This window comes from Urocitellus parryii, chromosome 2 (assembly GCF_045843805.1).
Source record: "Urocitellus parryii isolate mUroPar1 chromosome 2, mUroPar1.hap1, whole genome shotgun sequence".
NCBI lineage: Eukaryota > Metazoa > Chordata > Mammalia > Rodentia > Sciuridae > Urocitellus > Urocitellus parryii.
In genome coordinates this window covers 30,697,177-30,714,967 of record NC_135532.1, presented here as the reverse complement: position 1 = coordinate 30,714,967, position 17,791 = coordinate 30,697,177, and the positions used below count along the sequence as shown (strand labels likewise).

Genomic DNA, 17,791 nt, shown 5'->3' with positions numbered 1-17,791 from the left:
CCAGAGAATAAAACCAATGCAGAAAAGTAGCAGAGATGGGCATAGGCAGGACACTGTGGAGAACTCTTAGATTCAGTTTCCTGGATTCTACATTCCCCAGATTTCTCAGTTATGAACTAGTTAAAAATTTGTATTTTTAATTAAAGTTAGTTTAAGTTGACTTTCTGTTACACATACAAAGTCATTACTATACACACAAATGTGAAAAATTTTAAAAAAGCTGTTTTTATTCACTAGATTGCCAAAAATTATTAAGTTTCACAATACTCTGGATTGGCCAAGGTGTAAGAAAACATGGTATCTCAATATTAGTGGAAAAAGTATAAAGGAGTATAAGTTTCTTGTGGGGAAAACTGGTAACATTATACAAAAAATATTATATTATACAAAAAAATATTATATACATGCACTTTTGATACAATAATTCAACTTTGAGGATTTATAATATGGAAAGAATCAGAGCAAGGATATTTCTCATACCATTGCTTGAAATGGCAAAACAAGACAAAAAACTGGAAGTAGTCTAAATATAAGGGACTGGTTAAAGGAATGATGATATACCCACTGCTGAATATTTTGCAGCAATTTAAAAGGCTGATTTCAAAAACAAATTCATTCAATAAATATTGCGTATCTATTATGAATTAGAAATTACTATAAACCCTGGAGTAAGGTTAAAAAAAGTCCCTGGTCCATGAAACTTGCATTTAAATATGTATGTGTGCATTTTTAGGTGTGTAAATGTATATGTATATAGGCTGAGGCAGATGAAATCTAAGTGAACAATTAGGTAAATAAGAAAATATCAGCTATAAGTGTTCTACTGAGGATTAAAACAGATTAGCATGATAGAGCTCAGGTGTAAAATATAAGAAGATTCCAGGTATGAAATTCAGGGGTAAGATTATAATTCCAGAGAGAGCAAAAGTTATTGCAAGGCTCTAAGGGGGCCCTGAATGACAAGTTTGAGGAACAGACAAAAAATCATAGGACTTTGTAGACCAGGTTGATGAAATACATTTTAAGGTAAGTACAGTGGAAAGTCACTGAATGGTTTAAAGTGGGAGAAAAGCAAGATCCATGTTAGATTTTAGAAAGTTAACTCCAGGGTTTTGTGGAGAATGCATTATAGATAATGTTAAATTACCAATCATGCTAGGAATGAAAAAAGCCAGTCGCAGGAAACAGGATCATAAAACATTACTCTAGTTTCTCTAAAAATTCCATAATGTATACGAAGTATATTTTTGCTTAAAATACTAGAGGAAAGCTTTTGAAGAATGTACATGAAACCATAAATTGCTTCTAGGGAGCAGAAATGATGTTGACTTTTGATATTCTCTTTCCACTCCTGTTTTACTATTTGATGAAGCATTTGGTTCTTCCCTGGCATAAAAATTTAGATGGCTTTCCAATATATGACCTAGAAATATCTTTCAAATGTGAATATGTTAAGTTTAATAAATTTAATCAATTATAGTAACTTTATGTTTTGAATAGAAAGCAATAAACTCATTATCAATCTTTACTAATATTTGAATAAGCATATTATCAAAACCCTACCAGTTAAAATAAGTTAAATGACAACATGAGGGGAAAAAGACAAATCCAGAAGGTGAGAAATTCTTCAGGATACCTTACATGATCTCTCCTTTCAGCAAGTCAATATTACGCAAAAAAGTAAATCAAACTTCAATATTACGCAAAAAAGTAAATCAAACTAAGTGCTTTCCACGCTGCAAATCTGGGTTGTTCTTATACATAAGAATGCTTTAAAATGATTAATTTGAAAACTTGTGTTTCTAAAACATGTGAAAATTGTGTTCTCTTAAGTAGATTAAATCTCCCCTTTGCAATTTTACATACACTATTAATTTGTTGATTAAGAAACAGAACCTAAAGTAATGAAGCATCAATAAAAGGAAGTGTTAAGATAGATATTTTGCTGGCTATAACTGGGTATATTTCCTCTTAAACTTTTTAACAGGGAAGAATTACCCAACTGACTGTATTATGAAGCAAAATAATCTTTGGTTTAAAGCTGCCTTTTGATTAGCAAAACCCATTAGTACATTGACAGGCATCTTACTCCCACATAGAACTGAAAGCTCAGGGGCAGTAGAGTGCCTCATTTACTGCATTTCTTCTGTGTTCTTTGCTCATATCTGAAACAAACATGCATTGTGAAGAATATTTTACAAGATGTCTCTCCTGTAGAATATTAAAAAGAGCTTTTCTGGGTTTTTTTGTACTTTATAAAACTGCCAGAGCACTTAGGAAGGGTGGAGGACATGTATAAGATAAATTAATCTATATGTTTAGTTTTTATTTTTAGTATATTCTACTTACTGAATGAAGAGAAATAATAGATGACAAATAAAACAAAATGTGCAATTCATGGAGTTGTGAGGGTAAAACAAGAAAATCTATGTCAGATGCTTAGGACAATGCCTGGCATGTAATAAGTACATGCCAAATATTGGCCATAATTGTTATCATTATCCCATGATAATTTCTAAGAAAATTCATAAATACCTTAGTGAAAGAGCAATGTGTTTGCATAAAACAGTGTATCTTAAATCTGTGTCCATTCCATTAATCTTCCAATGATTAAGTAAGTAAGATAATTATGAGGCTACAAGTCAGTTTCAAGATCACTTCCAGCTATTTAATATTCTATTTTAGCTGGAAGGAAAGGTTAAATGAGGCTGAATTTGGTCCAGTTTTGCCATGATTATGGTACATGTTACATATAGATGTGACAGAGGTTGGTGAAATGAACATGTGTGAAGCAGGCTCTCTTTTCCAGAGGAAGTATCTCCCAAATTCATGCACTGGAGCGTACTCTTACTGTTGCTTAAAAATTTTAAAGAAGGACAAGCCCTAGTTAATGTTGCTCCCCTGACCCCCCGCTTTTTTTCTGAAAGGACAGGGCAAGTGGTTCAATGGGAAGGAACAAAAAAAAAAGAGGGTAGGAAGACACGTAGCATAAGCAGACAAAGCCTGAGATTGGCTTGGAGGTTCTGTATAATATATATTCATATATGTTCCCAACATGCAACAGTGGAAATATAAACAAACACACACCTCAGTATTTATGGTTATCACAATGTCTATATGAATCATACTTTTTGTCTGCACTTTTCTTGGTTCTTCCTTCCTTTCATTTAGAAGGAAAACAGCATAATATGCCACTGGGTAAACTAAAATTAACTGTACACTCTTAATAGTATCGACCAAATCTTACTGTCTTTGTATTACTGATGACCCGCAGAGAGTCAGTTGGCAATCAGTGAAAGAATGAATGAATGAAACAAATTATTAATTTTAATAAATGATTACACCATTAGTTTTAAAGTATCCAAACACTGTCAATCAATATCTTGTATTTAAAATAGCACTACTCATTCAGCACTGCCATGTAAGCAAGCCTAACACACACAAGTTTGAGCATAGTGTTGGGTGTATGTTAAGTAGGTATTTAACTTATGTGTGAAAACACATTTCAAATTTGGCAAGAGACTTTTTGGCAAACGGTATATAATTAAATTTACACATTCACTTTTTTAATAGGTTTGATATAACAGTGGCTACTAACACAGTAATTTTTCCCACATTTCATGCTTTATTATTGAAAATTAAGTGGTAGCTAGATTATATACTAAAGTAAATAAACCTGATTTAATTTCAGACATTGTTAACTTATATGGAAAAAGAGATAAAATAATTACAGAAACTTGCCTTAGATTTCCAAGTTGTGCATTTCCTACCTTAACAACCTAGACTCTTCTCTATGTGGTAGAAATTTGGCACTATAAAGGGTAGACTGTTGAATAGTATTCACACTTCAGTGCATCCATTTGCATTATCACATTTCAAAGCCTCGAGGCATTATCACTTCCTTTTTTAAGTGGCATAATAATTTGGGAAAATGGTTATGCTTATCATCATCTGTCAGTCAAACAACTCCTGTGTTAACAAAATATATTTTTTTCCACTCAAAGAATGGGTGTGGGTGTATGATGTCTTATGCTCATGTCAATATTAGCAGGACTTGGTTTTGTGATGAAACTATTTCATTTATCAGAGGGCATGACTGGGAAATAGGAAATTCCATTTACACTTTCATGAGCAGAGACTGTGCTTCATGTCAAAGTCATGTAGCCACTATAATTTCAGAGTCAAGTTCATATGAGTATATGTAAATAACTGAAGCACAAGCACATGTCATGTTTTAAAACAGATTTCACTACAAGGTCATATCTCCATAAGGAATATCTGCATAATTTTTTGGGAAAATCTCTATATCCACTATATGTTGGTATTTTGAAAATATAGCTCATAACAGATTGTTCTATTTGCTGTCCATCATGTCAAACAATACATATAACCTGTAACCTCAACTTGTAATAAGTAAACCTGGAACCTGTGATGTCTAATCAAATGAGATGTCTAATAAATCTTATTGATAAGATGTTTTTTGTTTTGGTTCTTTTTAATTGATAAAAAAGTGACCCAGGGAAAGAGTAATAATATTATAAATATAAAATATTTCAGTCCAAATGAATGTGGATCATTTTTTCCATGTTCAATTTCTAATCTCTCAGGGTTTTTTCTTAATTCTCAATTTTAATACCAATATAAAGAAAGAAAAATGGAAAAGGTTTGATAATTCTAGAATTAAACTTTCTGAGCACCAGTGATGAGAACAGACACTCTAGAGATTCCATATCCTATAGAAATGAGAACTGAGTGCTATGTTCCTGGCTGTTGTGTGGATTTGGAAAGAGCAAGAAAGTCAGCTCCAGCTCACATCATTATCCTGTCTGTGCTACCAGTGCCTCAGGGAAGGTATGTCTCATGTAGAGACATTACTTTTATTTACTGTGTTTCAAATTTGTTGTTTATGTCTGCAGAATCCTATAAAAATAGTTGTTAATCTTTTTTTATATGCCTTTGTTATATATTAGAATGCTACATAAAAACACAAAAGAAAATGACGGTTTTGTCAATACTGTCAAAATGTTTTGGAGAAGTATGAAACGAATGTACATAATTGTTGAATTATGGACCTTTGTCAGCTATGGGAAGATAGATCACACCTTCAAATGAACTTAATTAGATTATTGGGGTGTGTCCTTGAAGGAGATATTGGGACCAAATTTCTTGCTCCCCCTCTCCTTGTATCCTGATTTCCCGTGAGGTAAAGAGTCTTCCTCAATCTGGTGCCCTGCCATGATGTACTACTCTGTCACTACAGGCCCAAAGCAACAAGGCCCAGTAACCATGGACTAAAACTGTGAGACAAAATAACCTTTTCCTTTATTAAATTGATTTTTCTCAGGTATATTTTCATAGTGATGGAAATCTGACTAACAGAGAGAAAATGAACATAAAACTATGTACCTCATGCTGGGAACATAGTTCAGTGGAAGAACACTTACTTGGCATGCACAAAGCTCTGTGTTTGATCTCTGACACCACAGATGAAACAAAACAGAATAAAACCCCAAAACTATGTACATAAAATTAAGGGCAAAGTAGAAAGATGTCCCAGAAAATTGAGGGGCTTTAAAGCTTAAGTTTCATTAGTTTCATTGTAAATTTATTTGACTTCACTTAATGTCAATACATTATAACAATATACGTGTAATAAGCAATCTGTTGCCTATTGTTTTTTTCTGCTCCTAAACAATGACTATTTCTTATCCTATTAGCAGCTATTAGTTCCTTTTATGTAATAGTTATGTATGTACAAATATGTAATTAACTTGCTATCCTCTTTATCATAGAAGTCATGAAGAAGAAACTCTCAGATATGTTTTAAATTATACTTTATAATAGAAAGTTATTTGTCAAACATGAATTAGCTCCCTTTCCTTTGGGAATAGGAGTCCAAATTTCCTCTGCTTATCTATCGCCCCATCATCTGTGGATAGGCAGATAGTCAGATCCTGACTCTATCTCTGGCACCAATCACAGGAAATGATACTCCATCTTCACAGCACACCTCATCCCTCTTAAATAGCACCAATAGGATAGAAGAGATTTTCTGTGATTTCTGAGAAAAAAAAGTTTCATTGTCTTCTAGCTATGTGGTATAATTCCCTCTTTCCTTTGGATTATATGATGTGAGGTAGAAAACTACTGCTGTCATCTTGCTACTAAAAGGAGTGTCTGGAACTACTGGGGGCTATCAGTGGAAGATGAGTATGTGGTCCAGAATGGCTGAAGTCAGAGAAGAACAATGGAAAGAACAAGGTCCTTGGAGGTATTATCTGGATCACTGCCGTGAATCTTGCTGAAAACCAAACCTTCTCAATTTTCCAGTTATAGAAACCAGTAATAGTGATTTCTTGTTCAAACCAATTTGAGCTGAGTTTTCTAAAACTTCATTCAAGTTTCTGAACTGATACAACAGAGAATTTCATAAAGCCAGTGTAACACTGGGGTAGTATTAAAAAATATTCATTTTATGACTGTACATTTTATAGTTTTGAAATTATTCATATGATAAAGAATCTAAAAATTATTTGGAGTCCCAAATGTTTATTGAAACAAATTCTAGAATTATTCAATGGTAGAAATTATTATTTAGACTAGTATTTCCAATTGTCTTTTATGATGAAGGGGATAGCAAATTAATTATGTATATATTTGTAAATACATAGACATTACATAAAAGGAACTAGTAGGTGCTAATAGGACCAATCCTGAAGAAATGTTCATTGTTTAGGAGCAGAAAAAACCAACAGGCAACAGATTGTTTATTACACATATATCGTTATAATGTATTGATATTAAGTGAAATCAAATAAATTTACCATGAAGCTAATGAAACTTAAGCTTTAGAAACAACTACTTTTGTTGTTAAAAATCTTTTAGAATATTCTTGGTCAATAATATTCAATTATTCTTGTTCTTCTTTGAGCTTTTAAAAAAGTGACGAATTCTCCAATAAATTTTCCATCTGCAGTATTGAATATCTACAAGAATAGGTCTTCTTAGTAGGCATCTCTTAACTACAGTAATACTGCACCACAACAGGTTTTCCTTCCAATTATATTATTATGCTTCAAATGTCATTTTCCCATTAGGCATTATAATAAGATATATTTTCATACATTAAAATCTTGTTTATTAATGGTTTTTATACAGGATAGTCTTGGGTTTCTAGACCATTTGTAAGAAGTTCCTATTAAGAAATTCAATGAAGCATGGGAACAATAAAAGAGTAATTTATTAACATATCAAGAGGCTTTAATTTGCTAACACTTTCCCATCATGTTAGTGTGACAGAAAATAAAGAACAAATTGCTAAAGCATGGAATGTTGAGGAATTGAAAAAAAGCTATCTATCTTCTAATTCAACTGCTCACAACATGAAGTGCCCCATAATTGCACAAGTATAGTTTGTATTCACCTTACCTAATTTACGTAGGCTCTGTTTAACTTTGTCACTTATTTAACACTATGTAAAATAGGAAGGGCAAATGTGAATCACAAAAGGAAATGCTCTGCCAATGAAAATACATATTAAGCAAATCAGTCTAAGAAACTTGAAGAATGTTACATCCTCCAGTTGCTTTAGAAATGGTGACTTCCTCATTAAATTTTCTCATCTTTTCTATGAAAAAACTAAAATTCTGTTACTACTAGAAAATATTTTATTAAATGTCTTTTATAATCCATATTAATCATAATGAGTGCCATATTTTCTTTGGCTGTGTTAGTATTTCAAGTGTATGTGAATCTAAATGTCTCAAAGTAGTTGAGCATGCACTCTCCAGTGGGGTACAGTCCTCAACACACCCAGGTCCCCAGTGCTGGCCTCATGTTTCTGTTAAGTCTCCAAGTTCTCACCTTTGTCAGGACTGAACTCCCCCCACAAAGCTGTGACTACTTTATTCACTCCTATGCTCTTGTCTACCCAGAACAGAAGTACATCTTCTCAACATAGTGTTTGATAAATATTTGTTGACTAAATGACTGAGTACATAAATAAAGGAAAGGAAAGAATTTTGGTCTATAAATTTCTTTTCACTCTGATATTTCATTTGATTTCAAAACAAATGAACCTTTCTCTGTTAAAAGAATCTTAAATAGCCATAGTAATGGTCAGCTTATGAGATTTTAACTCAATTTATCATGCTCCTTGAGAATCTACATTCTAAATTTTCATCTTAAATATATCTTACACACACACACACACACACACACACATGCACACACACATACACACATACTTTATAGGGCCTAACATATAATAACTGTTCAATTAATAGAACTACTTTAACAGTAGTTCTTATATTGATGTGATGTGCTTTATGCCCATATATCACACTTCAACCTTGGAAGTCATGCCCAAAATGCATATCATTCAAACATATTAATTACAATAGTAGTAGCAAATATTTGTCATCATTATTTGAAAGATATTTCCAAGTATATGGCCTATGTCAGTGATTCACAATTAAATTCCCATTATTAGTGCTAGCTAATAATGATGTGCTGAGCACTGTTCCAAGTTATCCATGCTTATTACTGCATCAACTTCTAACACTGACTTTACTAGTATTGTTCCCCATTACACAGCTGAGGAAACTGAGGCAGAAATAAAGTATATAACTTTGTCTAATCCCCACAGCTGACAAGTGGCATAATTAGGATCTGAACGCAGGCAGTCTAGCTCCAGTGTTCTCGTTCCTAACCACTATTTACCGATACTTGTGTAGGTCTCTCTGTAAAATATAGTACCTTATTATTCAATTTTGTGTTATTTAGATAATAAGATGGCAGCCCCTATGAATTACTGTGCTACTGTTTACATGAACTTGAATAATTACTTACATATGGTGAATATTAAGTATTTTTGTTCTGTTGAATCTCAATGGAAAAATTGCTATATGTGCCAGCATATTAAGATTCAATTCCTAGCAATTTTTAACCAGCTATATAATTCAATAAGATGTTGGCAAACTGATCTATTAGGTCCCTCAGGAACCTATAATATCATAACTAAAATTAGGAGTGAGATAGTAACTAAGATTTGATAAGGAAGTCACAAAAAAGAACTAGAGAGTGAATAACATATGAGAATATGAAAAAATTATTAAACAACCTTCAAAACCAGGCTAAGAAAAATTCCATGTATAATCATAACTACAATTCATGAAGTGTTTCTATTTGTCAAGTACTGTTACATTCTTTAAATGGACATGACATTTGACCTTAATAACTAAATGAGGTAGAAAAGTGTTACATTATTATTATTATTCTCCTTTCACATATGGGCTAAGAGAAATTGGTTTTAGGTCACACATCTAACATAGTAGGATACAGAACTTCAGCTTGGATAGGTCTAGAAAAGACATAGGAGAAGGCATGCTAAGTTAAAAAAACATCTGTGGGATTATTTTTACATTGATATTTCCCTGATTCATAGGGTTTATGCGGCCCTGTTGATAAGCCCCTTAAAACTGCCCCTCAAAACCTTCTTTTAACCTTTTAACCTTCTGTGGACTGCTAACCAGACAACCAAGTTTGGTAGAAAACAGAAATAATTTCAAAGTGAATAGGCTGTGTTTAAAATACATAAACCTCTGGGCTTGGTCCATGTCCTAAAGCCATTACAGACTAGACACCATAAGATATGTATAAAATGTAGAATTTAGATGCTCACGGAGCATGATTCATTGTATTAGCTATCAGCTTAGGCTACAAAGCAGCATTTTGGGCTTAGTTCCCAGTTCTTTGCTGCATTTCAAAGAGTTTAGCATCCCACTTGTTTCTTTTTGATAGATGAGCTGAATCAAGCCAAAATTTGCTTTTCATTTTTGTCCCCATTATTTCTTGCCATTTTTAAGATCATATCTTCTCTTCTCTCCTGCATCTAAACAGACCCTTGATAAACTCACTTGACTTTCTTTAAGTACTCCCCTTAATACAAAATACTTAATAGTGTTTATGTATTTTATGGTTAAGATAGCATGCCTTATCACCTATAATTTGCCATCATGTTTTGCATTGTCATTTCTAAGAAATCTCTTGCTACATTTGCTCCTTTTTAAACACCCATTTCATTTTGCCTATTAGAATACTAATTTATCTCCTTGTAGTTTAAATCCTATGCTATGTATTGATGAGACTTAGACATTGACTACAACAGGAGGAAACAACCAGGTTTACCTTCTTAGAAATGTTAATTGGATATACACACTTTGATCAAAATCCTTTAAACTACAGCCTTATGAAGAAAACTGACTACTATATATTTAAAGTTACCTTTGATAGATCCCTGAAATTTCCTGGAAGAGTCAGGTCCAATTCTTCTGATTCATAGTTTGTTAACACCCATGGAAACACAGGATATTGGTTCAGATCATTATATGTCCGTCCTAGTGAAGAAAATGAGAAAAAAAAATTGTATACACTAATTGATTTGAAATAGTTTCTGTGCTTATAATAAGACAACTACTGATTTTCAAATTTAAAGTTGTTTATTGAACTCTGTGTTTAATCAAAAGCACTCAATGTGTTTCAAATGAGTTCTCTGGATACTTTTAAAAAGAGTAACTAGAATTACTATTTGTAATGGAAGATTGTGATTTACATTTGAGACTGCTGGCTGTTTATCAGAATTGATTTTCTTCTTCCTGGTCTAGCCTCTCTTACAAAGAGCTCTGGCTGTGGGACTTTGTTTCAACCTATAGGCTGTGCACAGAGGTGATATGTGACACCTCCAAGAATGGCCCACTGAAACTTCCCACATGCACCTCCATGTCTTTGCTGCCTACATGTTAAAAAGATAATGTTGCCTTAGAAGCAAAACACTGTCAGTCAGGCACCCTGCTGGTGTCATGAGGGAGGCCACCCTGCTGACCTGCACACTACAGGCAGCTTATGTGGTAGCTCATTACCTTCTGTAATGAACATGTATCTGAAGTTATATTCCCAGTACACAGAGTCCTAAGTTTTTATCAAGAGTCAAGTACTAAGTTTTTTTCAAGAGAAAAAAGTGTATGAAATAAAGTATGAAGAAAAAAAAAAAAGAGTCCATAGAGAGAATCTAGCAATGAACAGTAGTGCCCTGAATCTAGGATGAAAAAGTACAGAGACAAATATCAAACACCCCCTACTTTAAGTTAATTAATTTTCTTTTGATAATACGTTGTTTAACTTCAGTGAAGAACTACTGGACTATTGGGTTGTCTGTTTTGGTAGAAAAAATTAAATATTTTAGATAGGATACTGAGGTATAGTGGGAATGTGGAAAGTTTAGCAATTCTCATTACTGGTTCCAATAATTAACTGATACTGAAGTAATATATGACCAGAGGAAATTAAGACTCATTAGCAAAGAAATAAGGTACAACAAAATTTCACTGGACAAGATCCTTTTTGTGAACAAAATATTTTGGTGAACAATCATAAAAATCCTTTGTGAACAAAAAAGCTAAGTAAAGAAAGGAATTGTAGAACGTTCGTTTTAGAGAATTAGGATTATGCAAAGGCACAAAAGTACAGTGAGAGAGGACCACTGTCGATATGTACATTTAACTAGAAGAAAATGTTTGCAGCTGGATGGATCAACCAATGAATGAACCTATTCTAAGTTTATAAGCTTATCATGAAAAATAATATTAATGAGTAAACAGAATTTGGAGTCTTCAATTTAAATCTTTTGTACAAAAAATGTTCTGCTGAAGCAATACTATTACTATAAAATAGAAGCTATACAATTCTAAAATTTAATATTCATTACTGAAAGGTAATATATATCTATATCTAATCTAGAACACATGATCATTCTCAGCATTTATTTATATATGTATATATATCCAAAGAGTATAGATTGACCATGAAGAGCTATTTGGGGGATTCTAAATGGATCCAAGGCAAATTTAGTACTTGGCTATTTTCTGGGGAAACTGTTCCACTTAAAAATCTATAAATTTAATAAAAAGTAGGTCTTCTAGTGTTTGTGTTATTTTCTAGAATAATGTTGATACCATACATAAAATATATATTATTTATATAAGTGAAAATGATAGATGGAAATTAGTTTTTACAAATTCTTAAGAATATTTTATAACTTACTAAGGAATGTTTGTCAAAATAACTAAAAACCAATTTACATTAATTCAGTATTTAACTGTTTATATAAATGTCAATAGTAGGAAAATAGATACCATGATGATACTAATTTTGGAAAAAACACGAAGAAAAGAAAACATCATTTCTAAAACATACATACATATACCCAAAATGGTTGATGCTAATAATCATAGCTTAGGATTGTCTATGTGTCCTACATTTTTTTTGTAAGTCACTTTTAATAATCTTTGGAGGGGTCTCTGATAAAATGTTTAGGAAAATGTAGTAATTTTTAAATTAGGAGAGCTTTATAGCACTATTTAAGTTCTAGTAAATACATTAAACTTTATAAGTAAATAGAATGGCATTAAAACCTGTTTTTAATAAAAATTTCCACAAAAATTCTTGCAATATGGATAGTCAAGATAACTTTTGATTTGAATTTAAAAAATGCACAATGGGGCTGGGGGTGTGGCTCAAGCGGTAGCGCGCTCTCCTGGCATGCGTGTGGCCTGGGTTCGATCCTCAGCACCACATACCAACAAAGATGTTGTGTCCGCCGAGAACTAAAAAATAAATATTAAAAAAAAATTCTCTCTCTCTCTCTCTCTCTCTCTCTCTCTCTCTCTCTCTCTCTCCTCTCTCACTCTCTCTTTAAAATAAATAAATAAATAAATAAATAAATAAATAAATAATGCATAATGTATTTAATGTCACACAGAAGAAAAGGAATGATTAAGTGGTATTTTGGGATTCTGCATTCATAAGTTTTGATGAATTAGCTTTATTCCTTTAATTATTTACTGAACACCTTTATGAAATGAAAAACAATCCATTTATCAAATTATCCAAAAAAGTGAAATATTTCCCAAGTAACATCTGTTAGGTTCTGGCACACCTAGATATTTATTTACCAATTACTTTAAATTTTTTTTTTGGGGGGGGAGAGTTGAAATTTAATAAATATATTTGTGCTGTAATTGGTTGGGTCTTTTTCCATTTCAGTAGTGGTAAATGCAGAATATATATAACATATTTTGTGCTAACTATACTTAAGGATTTATCGTAGAAGATGAATATTAAATTTTGCAAGCCTATGACACTAATCTACTCAAACAATAAAAGTGAAGCATAGAAAATGAGATCTCTGAAACACTGGATATGTTTCTTCATTTAAAAAAAGATTTTTTTTAATTAAACCATCCAATTTAATGTTTTTATATGGCACTTTAGTTTTGAAGGTAAAGTGATCTAGAGACAGCTGACAAAGAAATTATAACTGCAATTCCTTGGTGAAAATGTTAATGACAGCAAAATATTGTTTAATTAGATGATTGCGGCATCTGGATTAACACGCTTTAAGAGCGATGTTCCTGTGCTTGTCTGCTTCTTCACACTTTACAGACATTTTGTCATCTCCAGGTCATTAGGAAAGAATTTTTAATGATTTTTCTAGAAGCAAGCAGTTCAAGTTACATCTAATTAGATGACAATAATAAGCCCAACACATGCAGTAGCTAAATATATACATAATTAACCAGGGAGGGCTTGTTCATCACAGAGTAAAAAAGTGGAAAATGCTAAACAGGAGAAAAAGGTTGGGGTTGGGGAAGTTGTGCTGAATTCATTAGCTGATCATATGAAAAACAACTCAAAAACCTTTAAAAAAAATTCTCAGGTCTAACAGAGGATCATTTACATGTAGCTATGTTAGCAATCATTCTTTTTTTTTTTCATTCAAGAATGCCAGATTCTAACATCTTTTTCCTAGTATTATTTAATATGGTGTAAAATGAGGCATAGAATGTACCTTTCAGAACACAATGAACAGAAATCAGGTCAACTCTAGGAATTAGAGGCTGAAACACCATTTTTACTCAAACTCTAAGCATCATTAAAATTCTTTCACTTAATCTCCCAAACTTAATATTCTTTGAAAAAAAATCCCAAGTGTTTCAAAAATAGTAAAATAAGTTATGCTGTAGTTTTATTTGAACTCTCATGTAGTTTTCACAAGCTCTCAAATAATAACTAATGAAATGACGAAAGTAGGATATGAACCTGGATATGGAGCAGGTTCCCAATGACACACCACACACAAAAAGCAAAAAAAAAAAAAAAAAAAAAAAAAAAAAAAAACACCAAAATTTCAAACGGAATACTTAGGTCTAGGCTTATGAGTGCTGTAATTTGTTAAATTACACTTTATCATATTTCTAATTATCCAGAGAAAATATTTGTGAATGGAATAAAATAAAGGTTATGAACAATTACAGGCTTTTAGGTAAGAATCTTTGAAAAACCAGGAGGTTTTCTGAATATTTGACGAATTTCTTTGTCATAGCAAAAATATGTGTTTATGTATTTTCAACTATATCTTTATATGTAGAGATTTTTTGTGTATATACATACATCATACAAAGGTCTAAAGTCTACAACATGTATTAATACTAGAATATTGTATTGTAGGCCTTATAGTGTCTTACTTTTTAAAGCATGTAAAAAGGATAAAAACAAAAACAGTCAAGTATGAAAGACATTAAGAAATAGAAATAAGAAATGCGTCATAAAATTTACTTTGTATTTCATGTTAAAATATTATTTTTGGAAAAAAGATAAATCTGTGTGTAAGAAAGTAACCAAAATATTTGTAGAAAATGTAAAATTTATTAAGTCACAATGACCTATATTTTTAAAACATGAAGCCAGAAAAGATTGTTTCATCTTTTCAATCAGATTACAATTCTGTAACTCTTCTGTTTAACCTAGGAGGTTTCAAGAATCCTTCACCCTGCAACTCTAGTAAATTCACACAATAGATCACAAAATCATGCATTCCCTTACAAAGCATAAATATAAATCAGTTCAATGCTATGAATATTTCCTGGGCATAACTAATCACCCCTGCCCCATGCCCCATAACAACCTAATACTCTCAATAAAAAGATGAGCTATAGGCATAAAATGCTAAGGATATACTAATACAAGTATAATAATGTATGCCATGGAAAATTAATAAGCTTTTATTTAGGTAAACAAATATAGGTGTAATGCAGTGATTCCGAAAGTATGACCCCTAGACAATTTGGACCACTGGAATCAGCATCAAGTTGGTTTTAAAAACAAAAATTCTTCAATCTTATCCAAATCTATGGAGTCAGAACTTTTAGAGTGGAGTGATGTGTATTTATTTTAAGGCCTTATTCTGATGTGCTGAAGCTTGAGAACCACAAATAGGTTGGGTGCTGGGGGTGCTGATGCTTGGTGGTACTCAGCTAAGTCCCTCCCTGAGAGTCTGTCATGAGATCAAGGTCATCTCTCCTTCCCATCTGCATCCAGTGACTGCAGAGTAGAGGTAATGAAGGCCTGGCCCCCTTGCTTCAAGGCCTGGGTTACCATCCCAGCCCCAAGCTTCCCAGGGGATCTACTGAGGCCTTTGCTGCAACTCCATTAAAACTCAAAGTTTCCTACCCACTTCTGCATTCTCCACTCCCTCACTCATCTTGATCCCAAGGGTACTCCTCAAAAAATTTCCTTTTGTAAATCTCTGCTCAGAGTCTGTTTCTCTGATTCTAAGTCCTCACTGAAAACACAACCATGTTTTACATTAAAGCCAACAATTCCAGGCCCCAGCTTGCACTAGACTATCACTAACTACAAAAGTCATGACAGTAAATAAACTTAAAAGGACTCTTTTGATGAAATGCAAAATAAAATGATAAAATTGTTTTAAGTCATTCACTGTTTAGATTTTAAAAGCATTTAACAAATTAGGACTGATGGCCAAAGATAAAATGGCACCACAAATATCCTGAAGCTGCACCATGTTCTGGCATCAAACTACCTAAGTTTTAATCTAATTTTGTCACTTATTAGCTATGTGACTTGAGAAATTATTTAACTTTTCTTTACCATATTTCTTTATCTGTGAAATTGGGATAAGAACAGAACCTAACTCTTAGGGCTGTTGTGAGAATTAAATGAGTAAATACACATAAAACCCTAAGGATAATATTTGGCACATTATGAGTCCCTCAATAAACATTAAACTACTATGTACTAATTTTTGAATATTGATATCAATAATTAAAGAAGTATTTTTAAAAGGAATATTGAAACAAAACAAATACTAAAAATACTATTATTTTTATTTTTCTGAATCTTGATATCGATAATAATTTTAATATGCTTTGAAAAGACTAGAATAAAATATAATAAGCCAATCACTTCTTATTTTTTGATTCTAACATTCTGTGTAGAAATAATAAATCTGAGTTTCAATCAACTAAATCAAATAAAAGTATTGCTGAATAATAACTGTGTTCCTAAAACTGCAATGAAACAATATGATTATGAATCTACTATTAACAAGAATGATATGAGTACAGTTTAATATCTTTATATTACCTTATATTCTAGGATCCGTAGATAACTCTGAAAGATGTTTTAATAAGAAGATATGAGTGGATATACTCCATTTGTCACAATTCAGGAACATGGGCAATTCTAACTGCTGTCCTAAGAAGTTTTTAATCTTGGTACTAGCGAAGCTTCTCTATGAAACAAGCACCCAAATCTTCAATGCTGATGCTCAGAATAAATTGGCACTCCTACTTCAGGAGGAGGGTAAGGGAAGAATTAATAGAAATATATCCAGGAAGAGCACCTGAGGATATTTACATTCATAACTTCTTCCAATTGCCATCTACTTATAAAGGTTCATTTTACTTGGATAATCATCAGTGTCTGACAAAATCCTGGAAGAGATATTTTTCACTTTTCTTTGAAGCTTTCCTTGAGTAGACTCTCTCATCCTAATTTCTTCTGTCTCTCAACTTTTATTACACTCAATGGCACTTAACTGCATACTTTCTCCTGGGTTCTAAATGTTTTTATATGCACATCTTGTTCTGATAAGTAGATCTTAGATCTTAAAGGGATAGAGCAATGAGGCTCAAACTTGTTGCATCAGAACCACCTAGGGGCTTGCTGAAAGGCAGGTTGCTGGGCTCCACAGCCAGAATTTCTGAGTAGGTAGGTTTGAGGACTCTGAGAATTTGCATCTCTAACAGGTCCCCAGGTGGTACCCTATGCTGCACACAGGGTACTATGGTTTGAGAAGCATTGAACTAGGACAAACTATAGATATTTATACTTTTTGAATAACAACATCATACATAGTGTCATCTACTTCTGTTTTGGCCATTCCTGCTGCCACTAATCTCACCCAAATCTTTACCACATGTTATTTTTCTTCTTGGAATCCCCTCTGCTTACTTTCTACTGAAGTCTCGCTCATGTTTCAATTTCCAATTTAAATGTCACCAATGAGAAGTTTTTCTTGATCTCTTAGTTTTAATGGTTTCAAGATCTGTGACCCCCAAATGGCTGGATGTATGGAACTGCTAGTATACAGGTCCGTTTTCCTGACTATACTATGATCTCTTCAAAGACAGAAAACATACTTTACTTGCTTCTGTAATTGCAGTGAAAAATAGGGTGTGTGACAAAGTGAAATTGCAGTAATTATTTACCAAAAGAAAGACTGGGATCCCAATCAGAATAATATGTACTCCATGTTTGTATAAATATGTTAAATATACTCTACTGTCATTGTACATCTAAAAAGAACAACACAAAAGAATGAAAAAAAACTGACATCAATCTATATTTCTGTAATACTCTCCTCATAGCA

At 32.6% G+C, this 17,791-nt stretch overlaps 1 protein-coding gene across 1 annotated transcript in view; it reads right to left on the bottom strand.

Moving 5' to 3' along the window:
• The window catches only part of Nbea (neurobeachin), a 620,123-nt gene that overhangs the window by 82,580 nt on the left and 519,752 nt on the right, over positions 1–17,791 (bottom strand). The window contains exon 44 of the mRNA XM_077795156.1: positions 10,285–10,397. Coding sequence (XP_077651282.1) covers positions 10,285–10,397 — 113 coding nt within the window. The remainder of the gene's footprint in view (positions 1–10,284; positions 10,398–17,791) is intronic.